This window comes from Xiphophorus couchianus, chromosome 3 (assembly GCF_001444195.1).
Source record: "Xiphophorus couchianus chromosome 3, X_couchianus-1.0, whole genome shotgun sequence".
NCBI classification, from domain to species: domain Eukaryota; kingdom Metazoa; phylum Chordata; class Actinopteri; order Cyprinodontiformes; family Poeciliidae; genus Xiphophorus; species Xiphophorus couchianus.
This window is the reverse complement of record NC_040230.1, coordinates 3,695,311-3,715,030: the sequence shown is the minus strand read 5'-3', so window position 1 is coordinate 3,715,030 and position 19,720 is coordinate 3,695,311. Positions and strand designations below refer to the sequence as shown.

General features: G+C 37.8%; 1 protein-coding gene across 12 annotated transcripts in view; it reads right to left on the bottom strand.

Moving 5' to 3' along the window:
- mef2d (myocyte enhancer factor 2d) overlaps positions 1 to 19,720 on the bottom strand; it is a 116,349-nt gene that overhangs the window by 49,351 nt on the left and 47,278 nt on the right. For all 12 annotated transcript variants that reach the window (XM_028011033.1, XM_028011017.1, XM_028011039.1 and 9 more), the window contains exon 3: positions 12,561 to 12,764. In XM_028011033.1, coding sequence (XP_027866834.1) covers positions 12,561 to 12,764 — 204 coding nt within the window. The remainder of the gene's footprint in view (positions 1 to 12,560; positions 12,765 to 19,720) is intronic.

Below are 19,720 nucleotides of genomic sequence, written 5' to 3'. Positions count from 1 at the left end.
CCAAAGTTGACATGTTTGGTCATACTATAACTATTATTACATTGTAGTGAAAAAGCCTGAGAACAATCTCTTAATTGTGCAGTACAGAGCTGGCAATATTAGGTAGTGTGGGTGTTTTGCCGCAGGCGGGATTGGTGAACTTCAGAAAACAGATGGCCTCCTGATGAAAGAACGTGATGTGAAAAAATAAAATCAAAGCAACATTTCAAGCCATCAGCCAGGAATTAGGATCCTGGGCATAAATATGTCTTCCAAATGGACAATGACCTTTGCCATACAGGCAAATTAGTTACAAAGTATATAAATGAGAAGAGTTAAAGTCTTTTAGTGGCCATCAGTGTGTGTGAGCAAAGAGTCCTGAACCTGAGTTCTGCAATTCACAGCTAAGAATGTGTTTTATTGGTGGAAATTGTATTTCGGGATAAATTATGACAGGAAAAAGTGATTACTGAGAAATTGTGGAAGGATAAGATAAAAGTGTGAGAGAAATCATTCAATTTGGACAAATATTCTGTAAATACATGGTAGCATTACTATTGTAATGTCCATGCTTAATCATGATTTAAATTTGTGTAAAATCCTGAATATTTATAACAAATTTAAAATTAATTGGTTGTCATGCACTTATGCAGGCACCCAGATTCATAGTGTGTTTCCCTCCCATTATGTCCCATTATGTCGTGTTACTTGCTCACACAGTAGATTTTTTTTTCTTCCTGAACATGAAATGCTCGTCTGTCCTAGTTTATTGCAAACTCAACTGATATTTTGTGAAAATTACAGTGCAAACATGGGCAACTTTCCCTTTCTCAGTTTCTGTGTTTTTCTTCCCACTCTTTCTCACAGTTAGCAGTATGTGTGTTTGTGTGCTACATTACAGTACATGCGTATCTTCTGGCTCACACACATGCAAGCACACTCCCTCATGCACTGATCAGCTTGAGTCTCAGTCAGTCAGCCATCTGTTCACCTGTCCCCCGTTTCCCCTTCTGCCCTTCTCTATTGTGTTGCCAGGGTAAGATTCAGCCTGCAGGGCACCAAGCCGCTCTCTGAATGGCTGCGGCTGCACACAAGCCCCGCCCCCATCTCCCGCACTGTCGCCCTCCCTCCCCATCTTCCTTTTCCTCTGGTTCGCTGTCTCGCCCACCCATGCGTCCACCCGCCCGCCCGCCCGCCTGCCCACCCTCTGTTGCTTGCTTGCTATGAAACATTGTTGCTGATGTCTTCCTTTTTTGTGTTTCTCCTTTTCATGGCTCTCTCAGCACGTTTAATGCAACTCAGAAAAAAAGTGCAAAGTCTCCCACTTGTGCTTTCATATTTTCTGTCTGTAACATATCTCTGCAAAGGGTTTCCGCTCAGTTTCTGATGGTCATCATGAGAGCGCTCAGGTCTTCAGATGTGGACTTTTTTTTCCACAAAGGATAACCTTGTAGTGTTTTAGGATAACTTCTTTAAGGTTAGAGAAAATTAATAATTCAACTTACAATATTTAAAAAATGTTGCCCATAGGTCTAAAAAGAACTGTCAAATTACGGCAGAAGTGGTTTCCACTTGATTTGAATTCAATGCTCGGCAGGAGTTGGCACCCTGAAATGAAAATTATATTGCTTCATCTTCTCTTCTTTTGCTTCGTCAACTAAATGCTCTTTGGCATACAATCAAGGACTGCACACTTACTCATACTCGAAAGGTGCCATCAGCTTGTTGCATGCTTCAGAGAGGCATGCAACAGAAAATGCTAAAAAATAAAGACCTTATTAGAGTTTTAAGCCATGTTTTACTTCAGAATCTGAGATTTACCTTTCTGTGTTTCTACAGATTTTAAGAGCAGGATAGCAAGTAAAGTTCCTGCTGTCTTTTTCAGGTCAGGGATGTCATGTAATGACAGAAACAAGTCACCCACACTCTCACAGAGTCCCCTCCAGTCACTCATTTGGGACATCATGTCCAAAGTCTCAGCAATGGAATGTCTGCTAGGATATTTAGATGTTGTGTTATGTTGCTGCTGTTATTTTTCAAGGCACTAACCTGCCAAGCTTAGACAAGAAAATAAACCCTAATAACATTTAAAGAAGGAAAAGCACAAAGTTATTACTTCACAAAACACACAAGTTCATGAAGAAAGGAAGTTGTTTGATTTGCTTGTTTTGATTTGGGATGAGCACATAAAATACTGTCAAAAAATAATAAGTGGTGACCGAACACACAGCCTATATGTTATTGTAGCGTTCTTTCTGCTGCATGAAACAGTAAAATAAATGAGCAAAGTGGAGTCTTTTGTTTGTTTTTTTTACTTCAATCATCAAATAAGCATTTAGAATAGATAAAACTACTGGTTTATCAAGAGAGACGCCAGGACTTTTCATCCAGAGAAAAATAGTTGAAAACACATTAAATGCAATATTGCCTTCCATATAAACAATAGTGACCGATTATCAACGATATCAGTGGCAACTTTATTGGTGAATACAGTGGTAAAATGATCAGTTTCAATCTATCCTCACTTTTCTCAAGCCTGTCTTAAATTTGTCAAAAATATTAAAAAGATTCCTTTGCAGTATCACTAATCCTCACATTTCTACTGCAGTGATTTGCAATATATTATGTGAGATTTGAGCATCTAATGACTATTTATCTATATAATTGATGACATTTTACTTTTTTTCTTAAATGAAAACAAGGTACAAAAAAGTAGTAACTTGTTACAAATTAGCTTGCAGCTGAATAAAAAAATTCTGAGGTTTTCTGAAGTAATTGTATATATTTGACCACAACAATAATTGGGCATAAAATAGGATTTATTAGTATTTATCTGTTTCAACACCTCCATACTTCACCTCTTCTGTAACAGCCTCTACTTTATTTATGCTAACTGGAATAATTTAGGTGGGACATATTTGTGTCTCTGCTTTCACTGACCCCCAGGAGGCCTCAAACAACTCGCTTGGTAACAGAGGAAGTAGACCATGCGTGACGTCCTGCTCAGCAACAAAAGGTCACTCAACCAAAGCCCTAAACATCTCTGGGCTGATTGGTGTATGCTGGCCTATAACAGTGAAGCTAGAACAAAAAGGGAGAGAGGGAGTGATTTTGGAAGACAAAATGGTGCGAAACATTTATTTCCTTTAGAGAGAATGTGTTAATCAGTCAGAAACTTTACATTAAGCTCCACAGTATGGAGTCTTAGTTCATTATAGTTATGCTAGTTACTCTTCAGAAATACTCCATCGCGTAGACCAGTGGTTCTCAAATGGGGGTACGTGTACCCCTGGGGGTACGTGGAGGTACTGCAGGGGGTACGTGAAGCTTTTCAAAATATCTTTAAAAAAAATCAGTAGGCTCCTCATAATAAGTCTTGGGAAAAATTATTTTGTAAAAAGTTCGATAAAATATAAATGTGTGTTCATGCACTGAATTTTATATTCAGTATTTAGTTTCAATATCCTTTAAAATAAAATGGTTTGACTGGTTTTATACCTTCCTGGTGGTCACCATTTTCTGTTTTTCTTTTTTGTTTAACCATGCAATGTTTACAATATGGATGTATTTGTCAGGTTCACTGATATAAGTTGTTTGGCTTTAATAAATCAGACAGTGATTTTACAGCACTGTACCTCTTTTTAATTCCAAAAATGTTTTGCCCGTGTCAGGGGGTACTTGACTAAAAATATATTTTTAAGAGGGTACATCACTGAAAAAAGTTTGAGAACCACTGGCTTAGACTATTCTGCATATTGAGTAAAAGGGCATATACACCGTTAGCAATCTCTGTGTCTTCCTCAAACGTCACATAAAACTGAAAAACAAAATAGCAACAACAGAAAATATCTTCTAATGATCTCATTTTGGTCCATATTATATCACAAAGTTGCTGCAGATTTGTGCGCTTCACATTAATGATGTGAATCTCCTTCACCACAAGCCAAAGGTGCATTACTCTATTGAGATCAGGTCACTGTGGAAATAAAGGAACTGATTTTTGGGTTTGATCAATAAGAGTTAATGTACTAAATGGAGATGGAAACACATTTGCTGAATAAGTTCTCAGGTAGCAAACATTTACCTCACATGACCAATCAGTTGTTTCCATTATAGACGTGCATTAGAATTACATTTATTTCTCTACGTGTCCTGACACCATGTAACATCTCCAATAGTAGCTGACAGAACAGAACTATTATAACTTGCTTGATAGCAACATATTCCTGAAAACGTCTCCAGTTTAATGAAATGTGTGGCCATGCATAAAGTCAACATTTGATGAAATTACACTTTGTGTAGATTGACTGATTGACTCCTAACCAGAAGATGCAAACACAAGATTCACGTTCTTTTTTTCATGTTCCCCCCCCCCCCCCCCCCCGACACTTTTAAAAGCTTGTCCAAAATTTGCATAACATAGCTGCTCATGCCACACTCCAAGTCAGATACATTTATGTTCCCATCTATTCTGATGCTCTGTTTAGACTTCAGAAAATCTCATTCCACAGCCATTTAATATACTGATTTGATATTTATGTCAAATGCAATTGGATACACTTTATAGTATTCCTGATAAAATGACTAGTAAATGTACAACATAACATTTATTTTTAGATATCAGTCTTACTTCTTGTTATAAGGTTCAGAGCTCTGAATAACTATCTTTTTTTATTATTTTGATTGAAATTATAATTAAATAATTTAGAAGATTGATTATGAAAAGAATTGATTCAATGTGCCCGTTGGAAGCGACCCCTGACTTGTGAGGACCTTCAGGTTATTCAATGAGCTCAACGTTTCCTGAATAGGAAGTCAGGATATGATAGAAGCTGGAAGACCTCCAAGACTGAGGGACAAAGGAGGATAATCTGAGGAGCACTTCCAGGTCAACAAAGTCTTAACCTGTGATCTGTTGAGGAGACAAGTGATAACATGGTCCAAAACCAAAAACCCATTTACTAGGTTTGAGGTGGTAAATTTATTGTGGTACAAAGAAGAATATACTGATACTTAGGGAAGTGAGAAACGTGGTATTTTGATATGACTGAGGCTCTTGGGCTAACCAAAGTCTTTAGGTCCTGCAGCAAATCTCATTGGTGAGATATGCCTCGCTTGAGCTGCTTAAAGGAAAAAAAAGGGCATCCATCCTCCTTCTCCGACGCGCAACTTTGCTTTCTCCACTTGGCTATTCATCGCCACTCTTTCAGCCTTTCGTCCGCTCGTGTTTCCTCTGTCTCGAGCTCTCTTCCTTTCTTTGCCCTGATTGGGATCTGCAGTCAGACGGATTAATACGTTCTGACAGTAGCGGCAGGCTGCCCACACACACACACACAGTACAAGCAGCACGTGCGTTTTAGAGAGGCTCTGTGTGCATATGTATTGTCTCTTAAGCTTGCATCATAGTGAAGGGATGTCTACCGATACGATGTATACTGAGACCATACTTGCACACACACACACAAAACATCAGTGTAAAATAAAGTGCTCCTAATAATTCAGGGACAAGCAGTGTGACGTGCAGCCAGTGCCCACAAGTGTGTAACTGTGTGCACATAAGAGTGAGTGCCTGTTCCTGCATGACTACATCCACACTTCATAATTTATACTCAAAAGCACTTGCTCAAAGAGATTCACAGAGGCAGAGCAGCAAATGGGCATACTTTGTGACTACCCAATTATCCCCTCTCTCTTCTCCTTCTTCTTCTTCCTCTTTTCTCTGTCACTTGGTATGTCTCAGCTTGCTCTTCGACCGCCGATGTTAAACCAAGTGCAAGTGGAGATAATCTTTAATGATTATTGTATAATTCAGCCATTCTTTCACATTGGCTGTTCTGGTCTAATAAGTTTTCCTGACAGCCCTAACACTGAATAAATGCAATTATGGTCACAGCAGCCTGATGCAAAATAGGCTTCCTTTGGAGAAGAATGAGAATAATGATCATTATCAATATTCACAGCTGTAGGAAGGAAGACAAAGTACTGGAATCACTTGTTGACTCTGCACTACTTTAGTACACAGAGGATTTCATGGATGACTGCAGGGTCCCTGTTGCCCTGGTAGCAAAACAAGCTCAGCTCACCAACCCTCCACCATCATGCTTGGAAGCTGGAATGAGACGTTGCTTCTAACATCCAGTATTCTTTTTTTTTTTTTTTCATTATGACTGAACTGCTCTACTTTGGCCTAGTCAGTATGAAGGTAATTGTGCTAGAGTTAAGGTTAATTGAATATTCAATCTTCCCAACCTGGCATAGTTTTTTCATTTCTTTCAAATTGCACAATCATGAGCTTTATGTTTTAAAGTGGTAACTGAAATATATGGAGTCTGAAATATCTTAAGGTGAATTTATTAAATCAACTCCTGCAGTGGCATTTGTCTTAAATGTTTGCAATTTGTTAATAATATTTCTGTAAAATGATTTCAAACTATTTGGTAACACTGCTGCAGTAAAAAGAAGAAATGCAACTAAATGCACTTTTTAAACTAGAGTTTTCCATAGTTTGTATATATCTATGATTGTGTGATGTGCTTAGTTTCAGAAAAATTTATCTGGCCCTCTACAGTTCCATCCATCATTTTAATCTGTTTAGAATATGCAGCAGTGCAAACGGTGCTATCTCCGGTGGTCAATGGATAAAAGACATAGGAACGACAGGGAAAATCACTACTTAGATTGTTATCTGAATCTTTTTTGCCAAGTCATGGTAAAATCATGAAAGCCAGATCATTTACAAACTAAAACCATAAAGCCAACAAGTCTTTTTTATTATGATTTTTATCATAACTGTATCCCTAAAAGGTAAATAACCTCCAAAACATCTTTGCATATAATCTGGATAAATTAGACCTTAAAGAAGCTATCTTTTGTGACTGTGCAAATTGTGACATTTTTGTGTACGCTTGTTTAAGTCTTGAATATTTGGCCTAAAATAGCTCTTAGTCCTGCTCTCTTTGGGCTGAAAGGTGACTACTGCAGTTGAATTTTTCTGTTGGTTACAAACATTGTTGATATCTACAATGCAACGCCACATTTAAGTATAAAACCATTTCATACACAAATGTAGCTAGATTTGTCACCAGTTGTTTCTCTGAACAAAAGAAGAAATTGTTTTAGATGGGTCTAAATATAGCATCAAAGTCGTTGAGTTGGCAACAGTGTTTTCCTTCGTCCTGAACAAACTTGACTAGATAATCAACCGAATTTGAGCTGCAGAACTTGGATGATACTTTCCCTCCTTTACAGGAGTGCTGTAAAGGTAAACTTACTTTTTTTCCAACGGTAGATGTTTTTTTAATTTCACCATTACTAAGAATTTCTGATCAAGATAATGAAACTCAAAAGTAAGTAGACTCTTCAGTTATTAAATGTGATGTAAATGATAAAACTACTCATCAATACTTTTGGTAAATTTGTTAATGCAACATAGTTTTCTGTCTGGAAAAAAAAACAAATGAAAAAAAGAAAACAGAGCCATCCTTTGTCAAGACCCAACATATGCTACCAACATTATTATTACGTAGGCATCAAAAAATTAATATATCTTCCTCCTCTGTGCCTTAGAGCACCATTGTTGTTTCAAAAATATTAATAACACGTCAGTGAACCAGTGGGTGAAATGTTTGCTCCTTACAATGACCCGACTGACTGCAGGGTTTTCTAACTCTTATTTGAAACACAGTCCTCTGTCGGTATAAATATGAAATAATTTGTCATAAAGCATCTATTTTTATAAATATTTTATATATTTTAAGCAGTATTTCTTACATCTTTAGTGGTATTGAAGCAGAAACCCACTGATTAATAATAAAAGTCATTATTTACTCCTTTATATAAAAGAAATAAAAATCCTAGACTTTAGGTGGAAAGAAAAAAAAGCAGAGGGGACAAAAGGGACACCTGGATGAAAAAAAGGTGGAAGCCAGCGCACATCTGGTGAAGGAGACAATTGAGGACAAATACTGAGGAATGATTTTAAATGCCTCCTGGGCTACAGAGAGAAAGGGTGAGGTAGTGGGGCGGGGAGAATAAAAGCCGGGACGGGAGAGAAACATCCATGAGGGACGCACACGCGTACACAACAGAGAGCCTCACCAAGACTGAATATTGTATGAGGCGTTCTCATGGGCCACTGCAGAGCATGCGAGCAGAGATGGAGAGGTGGACGTATTTGCGGTCACACACACATTAATGAAAACACACACGTAAAGAGACGGGGCGACACACTTGGAAACACCAACACATGTACGCACACAAACAAAACCAGTGGAGCTTGAGCTGATGTGGCCCAGAGCTGCCCAACGCCCTGCCACGATACAAACACACACATACACACACATGCATACACTTAAGAGCCATCTGCAGTTGGAGATACTGCCTACAGAAAGGCTTTACTGCTGACACTCTGAGACAGGCAGAAAGAGAAGGACAGGAAAAAGGGAGAAATTGTCGTGACCGAGTGAATCAGGAGATTAGGAAGGGAGGGAAGGAGGAGGGCAGGAAGAAGGGAGGAAGAAAGACAGGAAGTGACAGACAGAGATGTAGAAGGAAAAAATGTTGCCCCAAACTATGGCACCTAAGTTTTACCTTCAATCCACTCAAAGGTAAAAGTGCTTCGCTAACACTTTACATGAGGTTTCAGCAGTTTTTGCAGGGAAGCTCTCATTGGATGACTTTCCCCTTGGATGCATTTCGTTTCACCCTTAAAACTGTCCAACAACACGTCCATTTTAACAATGGGGGAAAAAAACAACTAAACTGTATAGATAAGCAGATGAAGAGCTCATCATTTCTCAGCATTAATCAAAGAATCTGAAATATTTCAGGTGTTTGTCTTCGAACAAGAAAAAAGTCTTTAAAAAAATAAGGATAGTCTTTTTAGATCTTATAGTCTGAATCACATCACGATGTGCACAAAAGAGATTTGTTGGTCAATCTCTCCAGCAGTAAATGGATGATGGATGTGTAGCCTTCATATCTGATTGGCAGATGCCAGCCTACCCAAAAAACGCTTTCATTCCTGACAACACAAACTTTCTCACACCAAGCCATCAAATGACAGATTCACTGCTTTTCACTTTATTAATTTTATGCTTTGGTACTTCATGTGGTCTGAAATGATGTGATCTGTGAAGAAAGTTTGGAACTGGTACATAGTACTAAAGAGTCATTAAAACAAAAATGTACTTCATAAATCCAGAGAAAACTGGGGTTTCTCTGTTTTATTTCTTTTTAATAAAGTGTCAGAGAAATTATCAAATGTTTTCACACCCTCAATATACCTTGACGCTGGTAATGGACCAATGTCTACTTTGATTTCCAAACTTTAGTCAATAAAAGAAGAAATAATGTGCTGAAGTGCTGAGAAATCCATTTCAAAGCTGGAGGAGTTCCATTAAAAGTTGTAACATCTTAAGGGGCAATAACTACTTTAAAACATTCTCAGCAGTAGAACCTGGCTATCAGTGGTTAATGAAACACTTTCACCACACAACTACACACAATGCCTTTAAACAGCAGTAAGATAATTGGCTTAGTTTAACACCTAAATGGACTCTATTGATACATGAAATTAAACATGTGTGGGCAGTGAAAGGTTAAAACTGAATTTACTTTATGTTAGATTATCTGGAATGTTTGTGCAGATTGTAATTTGGCAGGTTACAGTGGATGAAAGCAGCAGGGAACCATTCCTACTCCAATATTCCTATTCTCACTTTCCATCATTGCCAGCACAAACTTTCATTCCAAAACTGTGAGACCAGTTTGAATAAATTAAAGACTGGGAATGTGAAGCCAAACCATCTCAGGTCATGTTAGCACACCACTAAAAAAGCCAAATAAAATCTGTTTATGAGCGGGTAAGTTTGCTGGTCTGCTTGTGTGGATTTTTTGCGGAATGTGACTTTAACTGGAGCAGCCTTTGTTACTTGCTGCTGATACTGTTTGCGGATGACTGAAAGTCCTGCGGCAATGTGCGTAAAAAGCAAGTGAGAAAATATTCAAAGGCGACCCGGATGCAGCTTTAAGTCATGGCTCCATAGGAAGCATGAGTGCAGCACAGCAATGCACACGGCCCACTGAATCATACCTAACCGTCTCGTGTTGAATTCATGAAAGGGTCATTATGTATAAAAAGGGTCAGCTAAGCATGTGAATGTGCTCCGTGTTCCCTCGATGAGCTCCAGCAAAGCACAGCGAAGTAAAAAAAAAAAATTTAGTTCAGTGATTGACCTCAACACCGTCTGCTCTGACCTAATCTGTCATCTCTCTTCTGTAAATGAAAAACTATTTTTCAGCCATCACTGACAGATTCTTGTTTATGTGGTGGCCATTTTGTGCTGAGGTGGTTTTCAATTGCTTCCAGATATTTTCCTTCTTTGGCGTTTTGCCCAAGTTGCTCCCTGAGAGATTTCAGGCTAGCAATGCAACTAAAACCACAGAAAGTGATGAGAACCAAAACAGCCTTTAACCTCACCGTGAAAGATAGAGGTCAACAAGTCAGACATAAATTTAACTAAAGAATCAGGAAAAGCATCAGATGAACACTAACATTTATTCTACAATCGTGCCACTCATGGTGGCTGGATGTTGGAATAGATCTGTTATATTAGTTCTGATTTGTTCTTTTTGTAGACTTTTATTCATAATTATCTTGGTTGAGCCATCACCTTTTTGAACAATTATTCCCTCTGGTTTTGGATGTTGTGCAACTGGAAGGATGTTTGCTGTTATTTTTTTACTTTTGGAATAAGGTATGGCATCAAGGTATTGTTTTTGCAACCAGGAATAGCTGATTATCATTTTAAAAGCTCAAACAATACCTGAACTATGACCTTAAATCCCAGAAAAGTGTAAAATAAGGCTCCATGGATGCATAGCCGAATCAAAGATCAGAGAGAGAATGAGGAAGTTCAAACCATCTCTTCCATCGATCACAATGAGAAAGGATTATTTCCCCGACTCCAACGTCTCTCTGACCATGCAGCCAGACAAAGATTTAAGACTCTCACATACTTCATCTGAAGCTGAACAGCTCCCCGTCCCTCCAGCGGACTAGTTGAAGAGAAATATCAACACTGGCCAAGTGCATTTCTGCATAAAACTCAGCAACCAACTTCTGACCAATCACATGATGCTTTGCGCAGATTTCTGTCAAAAAAGACACAATTTTCATAGCATTTCAACATCAATGGGGGCCGATTTTGGCATGAAGCATGTGGGAACCTTTAAACAACTGCACTGATGGTGTCATCAAGTACAAGTAATATTGTCTCTGCTGCACAATGTTTGAGCAACTGTATCTTCTGTCTATTCAGGCAGAAGGCCTATTCAGATTCGTTGCAAGCCTGACTGCTATCAGAGACCTTTTCTGCCCACAGAACAAGTCTTTGAAGACACTTGGATGTTAAGAGTTACAGTAACATTTAAAATCCCTTTGGGACAAATAAAGTATTTTCAATTGGATAAACGTAGTAGTAATAAAACAAAACAGAAACCTAGTTGTTTTACATTTTGGCTTTAGATGGGTTTCTCAGTGGAGTTGCTGAACTTTGAGCAGAGTAAGTCTAACAATTCCCCCTGCTTGTTGATGTTGAGATAGTGTTTGTACCCTCTGGCTCCAGCCCAAAGAGTGATTCAAATCTTCCAAAGGAGCTCTTGGCTTAAATATAAGTTTCTGTGAAAAAAGAGAAGAAGTTGTCTATCCTTTTTCTGTTTCTGTTTTTTGTTTTTTTGGGAGGGTTGTTTTAAAGCTCTGGATTAAAAGGTGAGTTTAATACTATCCTGGTCCAAAGGAAATAATAATAGTAAAATAAAAAAATAAAAAATAGGTAAACATGAACCCATCCAGCCTTAATGAACTGTTCACGGCTTAATTATGTCTAAATGTTGGCCTGGAGAGTGCTGAATTAGATTAGTTAAGATTAAACCTTAATGATCCCACTTGAGAATAAACACAGAGGAAAATACTGGTAAAACACATAAGCAAAAAATAATTTTCCAGCATTCATATACAAATAAGACTGTGAATCAATAAATAAGAGCCTCGATTCAAACATCAACAAGGAGCAAAACAAGTCAGGCCTTTTGACATTACAAATATTTGTGACGGAAAAGCTGCTTCTCAGCGGCTCGCTGACTTGGTAAAAAGGTCTTAAAAGTTTTAAAAGTATAAAGTTAGTTTCTAACAAATAAGTAAAACAAAAAATTAAAACAAGGGTGAAAATTCCTGTTCATACGACCAACAAAATTGAAATAAAGCTCAATTTCAGGCTTTTTAAAACATGAATGAGGACAGAAAGCTAAATAAGCATGATGAGAGACTGTTATGTTTGAACAGAGGATTTAACAACTACCTGAAGAAAAAACAGGATACCAGCAGGATAAAACAATAAGACTAATTTCTCTCCAAGTAAATAAACAGTAAACCACATGGATACATTGCACAGAAATCTGTTTGGTTCAAGGGAAAATGTGAGTAGTAAATGTGAAAGTGGTCTAGTAAAAGGAAGATTCAGAAACAAAGCGTGTACAGTTATTAAACCCACCACCCGCTCTCTTGTGTTCCCACGTTTTACCTCGATAATGTCGGCATTGGTCCGGCTCTCGTGTGGCTCGTTGTACTCTGTGTACTTGAGCAGGACCTTGTCCATGTCGGTGCTGGCATATTGAAACAGCTTGTTTGAGTGGTTGAAGATAATGAGAGCGATCTCGCAGTCACACAGGACACTCAGCTCGTACGCCTTCTTCATCAAACCGAACTTCCGTTTGGTGAATGTCACCTAGCGGAGGGAAAAAAAAGGAAAAGGAAGTGAAAATTAAACTATTTAATACAACATAAAGTTTCATGTTCATAAAAGGCGATTTTAGCTGCAGCCATTTTCTTTTTAAAACCAAATCAAATATAACAACTCTAAATCAAACATTTTATTTCTTTCTTGTTTTCTCTAAAAGGTCCACTTGGCCCAATTAATCAGTGAAATCACTGAATTATACCTAAAAGCTCTTGGTGCAGTTACAGAAGAACGGTCAGTGCAGTAAGATCTTAAACTGTTCCTATACTGGCTCATTGTTGCAAAGGAAAATTAAGCTGTAGCTCAGAACCTTCTGGTTCGGTTTCTTGTTGTTGTTGGCCAGTAACTGCCAGAACTCTCCACATTAACTGTTTTTACTACCTCAGAGGACTGAGGTGATACTGGAAGAAAGTTAAATCTGTCTTCTGTGGAGCCATCTCTGAGTTGATTTGATCATATGTTCATGGATCAGTACCTCATTAAGACCTAATAGTAAAACTTGTTTTAATTTTCTGGAAGAAGATACCAGATTGTTATTTTTAATAAAATTTTAAAGAATAGATGATATACTCCAAAAAGTGTTTAGGGCCTTTGTGAAAAAAGCCACAACTGGCCCATAAAATCAGAGATTCTCCTCTATACCTAATAATCAGCATAAGATGTTTCTTTTTGCTGTAGATTTCCAGCAGTGAGCTTGAGGAATATTTATTATTTTACCTCCCCCACCATCATCTTCACTCTGCAGGGTGGCAAAATAAACACTGAATCTCATCCAGTCTGCTTTTTACAGTTTCAGATGTTTAAAAAATTAATAAATAAATTACTACTCTTACTGAGGATGTTTCAGTGAGACACTTTTTTATGCATTTCCTGACTTACCGTTTTTATATCAACCCACACAACTGCTCTTCTTGCATGTCAATTACCCTTTTCATGGCTTTCCCATTTTGAAAAGTTGTCAAGATCTCACATTCTTTAAAGAAATTCTTAACACGGGCTTATTTTCATTGTAAAATAAATGTTACCAAATAAGGTTGAATTTTCTTTAAAAATATTTAGTCTTTAAATATGTGACAAATATATTTTGAGGACGGATAAGGGTGGCAATAAGTGTGAAGGATATGAAATATTTGAACCCTTAAGTGGCTAGGTTTTCTTTGCAGTAAAATAAAAAAATTTGTTTTTGTAGACAAAAAGATGCTAAATTAGCTAGAATTTGTTCATGTGAATATAACACATGGAATAGACAGATTTTGGTATTGAGTGTCCAAATGAGGGGAATTAAGCATAATTGAGTTAGATAATAGTAAAATGTTTCCTTTGTAAAATGTTTCCTTCCTTTGTATGTGTAAATTTAACATTAACCTTCTTTGGTGGGAAACACATACCACATTGGCTGCATTTTGACAGCTTGAGGAAAACTCACAACAATAGTCTAAAAAGGATTAAAACTGAATGTGTGGGGAAATATTTTGAAGGATCCGATTGTGACATATTAATAAGTCATCCTGGTGGTTTATTGCTCTTCTTCTCCAGGGGGAAAGTTTTAGGTGTGAGGACAAAACAAATTGATTTTACATTATTTTTTTACACTAAAACAATAAGGGACATATTAAAATACAATTAGGTCACCTTATCACATCAACATTGACATGTAATGAGAAAAACTGAAAACCTGATGAAAAAGGTGGTCAAACAAGTAGCAGACAGACATAATACCAGCAATGGCTGCTATCTATCTAAGGCAGTTTTAGGCCTTATCACAGATCTGTGTGCAGTAATAGGTTTCAGTTGTATGACCTCAAAGCATCCCTCTGTTTTGGCCAAAATACAAAAATAAAACATTTTAAAAAAATACTATTTATCCAAAATGCAGAGTTTTTACCCTGAGGCTGATATCCATATCATCTTAAACCAGAGCTGCTCAAAAGAGTACATCTTCACTAAAACAAGAATCAAGACTCCAATCGTTTCATCACTATGCAGGCACACAATGTCGGAAATGTACAAGATTGAGACATTTAATTAATGGGAAAGACAGGCTCCTTTTTTCATGTCCTCAGTTTTTACTTGCACCCACAGTGGCTTTCACTTCCCGTCACATTCGCCCTCCCCGTCATTTTCACACTCTGTTATGCTCTTTTCCATGCTCTCTTTCTATGTCACACATGCTCTCATGCCTTCTTTTCCACACTCTCCTTCTGTCACACATTATTCCTCTCTTTCAAGCAGACACACACACAGACTTTCCCTTCCACAAGCCCCCTCAGTTGTGAACATGCCGAACAGAACTGGAAGTGTTGCTGAAGCACAGGGTCCCTTGTTGTCTGCTGATTGGCTTTGGAAGTGCTTCTCTGCTTTAACCAACTGGTATTTACAATCCGGGGAGATTTGGCTTTGTTTGGATTAAACACGCAGGATTGCACAAAAACAAACACACTGAGTAAAAAAGATTAGCAAGAGGGAAAAAGGCTTCAGGTACAGCTACAGTTTTATGCTGTTTGATGTGAGGGAAATCAGAGCGAAAGTAAAATCTGTCCACAGATGGAGTAAAACAGGACAGGGAAGTTTTCAAAGACGCAGCGTGTTCAGGCCACGCCCACAGGTGACATAATATTTTCCGTCAGACATAAAAGTCAAAAACAAGTTGTGACGTCTCCGTCTGAGGTTACAACCTGAAAAGCAGGAGGTTAACAAGTTGGACTTGAAACATTTGTTTTCTGGAAACCAAATTTAACATAAATCTCTAGTTTTTGTACCAGGAAAGCCATTTCCTGAAATTCTTTTTATAAAACCTTCGATTTTAGATTAATTCTTCAAAAAATCTAGCCATGACACAGTGGCCGTTCATTCTGAATAATTTGGGGTAAAAATATAATTATTATAATCTTCTCTTTCAAGCAGTATCCAACTTTACAGTTACATACTCGTTACTTACTGATAAAGAAGTGAACCTTTTGATGTTTCATCGTTAAAAAATACTAACATCCATCCTCTCCACCCTTTGGGTTCATTATCCGTGCCATAGAAAAAGAATGGTGCTCCTGGTTTGGCTTCTTTACAAAAAGCCAGCCAATAGCATACCTGTATTTTCTTTCAAATATTTTATAAGTTGCTCTAAAAAAAAAAAGACTGAACATGTGTCAATTTTTCAGAAATTTTTTAGTGTCATATTCAACAGAAAAATCTGCAATTTACAAGGTTTCATCTATTTTTTTCCAGGTGAACATATTACCAGAAAACATAATTTCAGAATTAAATAGCATTTTAGATAATAGTAAAGGGTTAGTTGGTTCATGTTAGGTTAACTATTAATTACGTATGAGCAAATAAACCTTGTTAGGAAATCCTTTTCATCATCAGTTAATTCCTGTCTCTTGATATTCTTTTCCTTTTCTGTTTAAAAGCCTCATTATTAGTGATTAATAACAATTCCTTCATTTGTAGTAAGTTAACTATTACCCAAGTACAAAAACATGGGAGGAGATGGTTAATAAATAAATGGCTCTAGATAAACTAAGGTTTTCAGTTAGGTAACAATATCGTTAGATTCATTATGAAAATGCATATTTCTGTGGAGCACCGTTGAATTACAACAAGAAGGTTGTAGTTTGAATCTTGGCCTTGGATGGATGTTCTTGTGGCTTTTAGTAGAAAGTGTTCTCATGTTTTTTGCAATAGTTTTAACAAGATAAAACTATTGCACTTCCATTTGCAATTGTTTTGTGTTTTTTTAGTTTCTTACAGTGAAAGTTCCTCCTACTCTTAAAGAAGGCTTCAACAACAGATCTTTGAGAGTCTGAAGCCAAAGTACTTATTCAAGAAGCATCAATGCATGACGTATCACTGTTTGTGTAGCAGCTTTAACAATGAGAGAAACAGCTATTAAATAGTTATTCTGACATTTGCAATCACCAATAGACTCCAAGGCCAGTGAGGTCCTTTCTTCCATTGCACCACAGTTACAGCACTAACTGAACACACTATGGTGATATCAGTCTGCCTGCACTGACACACACTCCACACTGCTATCCTGGAACAATAGTTCTGAACTGAAACTGTAATTGAAATTAATTGAGTATGGAGAGAAAGAAGAAATGAAAAGTGCAAACAAGATATGATCACTGAGGATGAGAGACGAAGCCATGCGAGACCTTCAGTGTCTCCATCTTCCTCCCCCTGTGATCCCTCCATCCCTTTCGTCTCGTGCTCCTTCCTGCCTCAGCACCTGACATGTTTAAGCCGCTCGTCTCTTTTGCTCCTCTTATTTCCTCGCCCTCGTTTTCTCTTCCTCTCCTCTGTCAGTATTTTCCACATCCTCTGCACCCCCCACCCCCAACCACACTCCTTTTCGTGTTAGCTCACTCATTGCTTCCTGCTGCCACAAATCAAATTATATCGGGGTCGTATCCATGGGCAACCGACTCCCTCCTCCCATCTGCCCCACTCATTTCCCACCTCATCACACATTGCTACCATCATCTTACCTCTCTCGCCCCCCCACTGTGTCATCTTTATCTTTCTACCCATCTACATATGCCCCCCTTTTCCTCTTCCTTTCTCTCTCTCTTGCTCGCACACAGAAGGAGTAGATAAATTATGTGGCGAGGCTGGAAACGAAGGAAATTACGGCTCTGCAGGATGACAAGAATGGTTGGTGATGAAGAGACAAGCCGCCGCAAACAACAACTGCTCCCCTAACAAATTATAAGGTCACCCACCAGCATGGAAAACAAACAAAATTAGTCAAAACATCCCAGCAAAAGTCCTCGTTTCTCTGTTCACTTCTTCTTCTTCTAGAAGAAAGTGGACAGGATGGTAGTGACTTTGGCCCTAATCTTCAGTCCTGATGTTCACCACAAAGACTAAACAAGCTGGAGGTAATTGACATTAAGAGCAGAATAGCGAGGTAACCAATAGCAACTGAAGAATAAGACATCAATAGTGAGAAAAGAAAGGAGAGAAAGGGAGCTAGAGGTTTGATTTGTGTGTGTGTGTGTGTGCGCGCACGTTGGAGTTTGTGTGTCTTGGCGAGGTTTGTGGCTGTGTGGCAGATGGATGAGAAAACCACCACAGACAACCGCAACCTCTCCTCGCTCTTTCCGGCAGCCAAAACCCCGTTTTTTTGTTTGCTCACTCACAGTTCACAGACTACACATTTGGTCTTAACAGTTTAAATAACCTTATGCGTTTGACCACAGATTGTTTCATTTTCCTAATAAATTTCACTAGAGGTTCACAAAATATTAAGATATTGACCTTTTCACAGCAAAGTTCTAGTAAGTCATTTTCTTTTTGCATTTTAGATTACATTTTAAGATTGCCTTTAAATGATTGCCTGAATGCACAGTAACTTGTATATGAATTCATATACTTAAAAATTAAAATTTTACAAATATGCACAAATATACATTTTATCATAATTGAACCAAAACCTTGGACACTAAATCAGAACAAGTGGAAAGATAATGGAAAACAAAAAATAGAGTCTATTTGAATCAATAATTTGGGGTTTGTTGTTATCTTTGGACATATAAGGATTGACAACTTTGTCCATTGTTAGACAGGAAGGAGAATTTCTGTGTTGGATTTAGGTCTGGACTTTGACTGAGCCACTCCAACACATGAGTATCCTTTGAACTAAACTATTCTAATATAGCCCAGGGTTCTTGTGATCTTGGAACGTGAATGTCAATCAAATCCCCTGCAATTCTTCCAGGCTACATGGATCACGACCAGATCACCTATGTTGTGTGAAGGAAAGAGTCAAACCATTTACTTCTCACATTTCACTTAAAACTTATGCAATACTTACATCCTTAATACATTAAGGCTTGTGGTTTCTAAGATGACAAATGGTAAGAAGGCTTAAGGAGTGTGAATACTTTTGGGAATCCTAACACAGAAGACATGTTAGGACTGCTTTTATTTTTGTTTTTTTGCTTTTCCTGACTATTAGGCTTCTAAATTGAAATCCACCATCTTATTTACGAGCTAGAAAGGTTAGATGGTCAAATAAACTTATCTGCCATCAAGACAGAACAAGCAGACATTCAAGTCTGCACCATTTTCAAGCAACTTAATAAGTAGAATAGACGGTAACCTTTGGACCTACAGCCTATTATAGTTGTCATATTACAACAAAAAAGCATCTCTTATCCTTAAATTACCCACACATGATTACCATGAGGTCTAGCTGTTCTGTAACCCCATACTAATTGGCACTGTTCTTGCAAGATTGCTTTGGTTGTTACTGAGATGATCTTGCTACATTTGTGTATACATTCACATGATATTAAGTTGGTGCCAGAGCTAATCAATCCCATTTCTCTGGATTGAAGATGCATTCTAATTTGTTCTTTAGTAAATCTGTTCTAATTTGTCCAAAAGATCATCGTTTTTTTTTCCACATTAAATATCTCATTGCGCACAGATTTAATGTACATTTTGCTGTTCTTTATCAGTCTCATGGATAAACATTGTAGCAGATTATTTCTCTTAGGTTTTCTTGTTAAAATGTGTCACAATGAAAACTAAAAGTCCACTATTTGATCCAAAATTACATCCAAAAATCTGAAAAATAAAAATCCATCAGGGGATTTGAACGTTACCAGTTCTGTTCTCTGTTCTCGCTTCTGTCTTTGTCATAATAAGAAACGTGGTATTTGAGATGCTGTCATGTTTCCAGCTGGGGCCCACACTCTGAATGCTGTTTATTTTGTGGAGCTTATGGCAGCATCTCCGAATCAACATGTAGGAGGGTGACGGGCTGCATGTTCTCCAAAAAATTCATTTGATTTCCTTTCAGAAGCTGCGCTGTTCATTAGATGAAGCAACAGGGAGACAGGATATAAAAATACTCCTTTCTTTAGCAGCTCTACACTATGTTTCACTTCACCAACTAAATGTCAACGACAGAATAAAATCCTGTTCAGCTGTTTAGG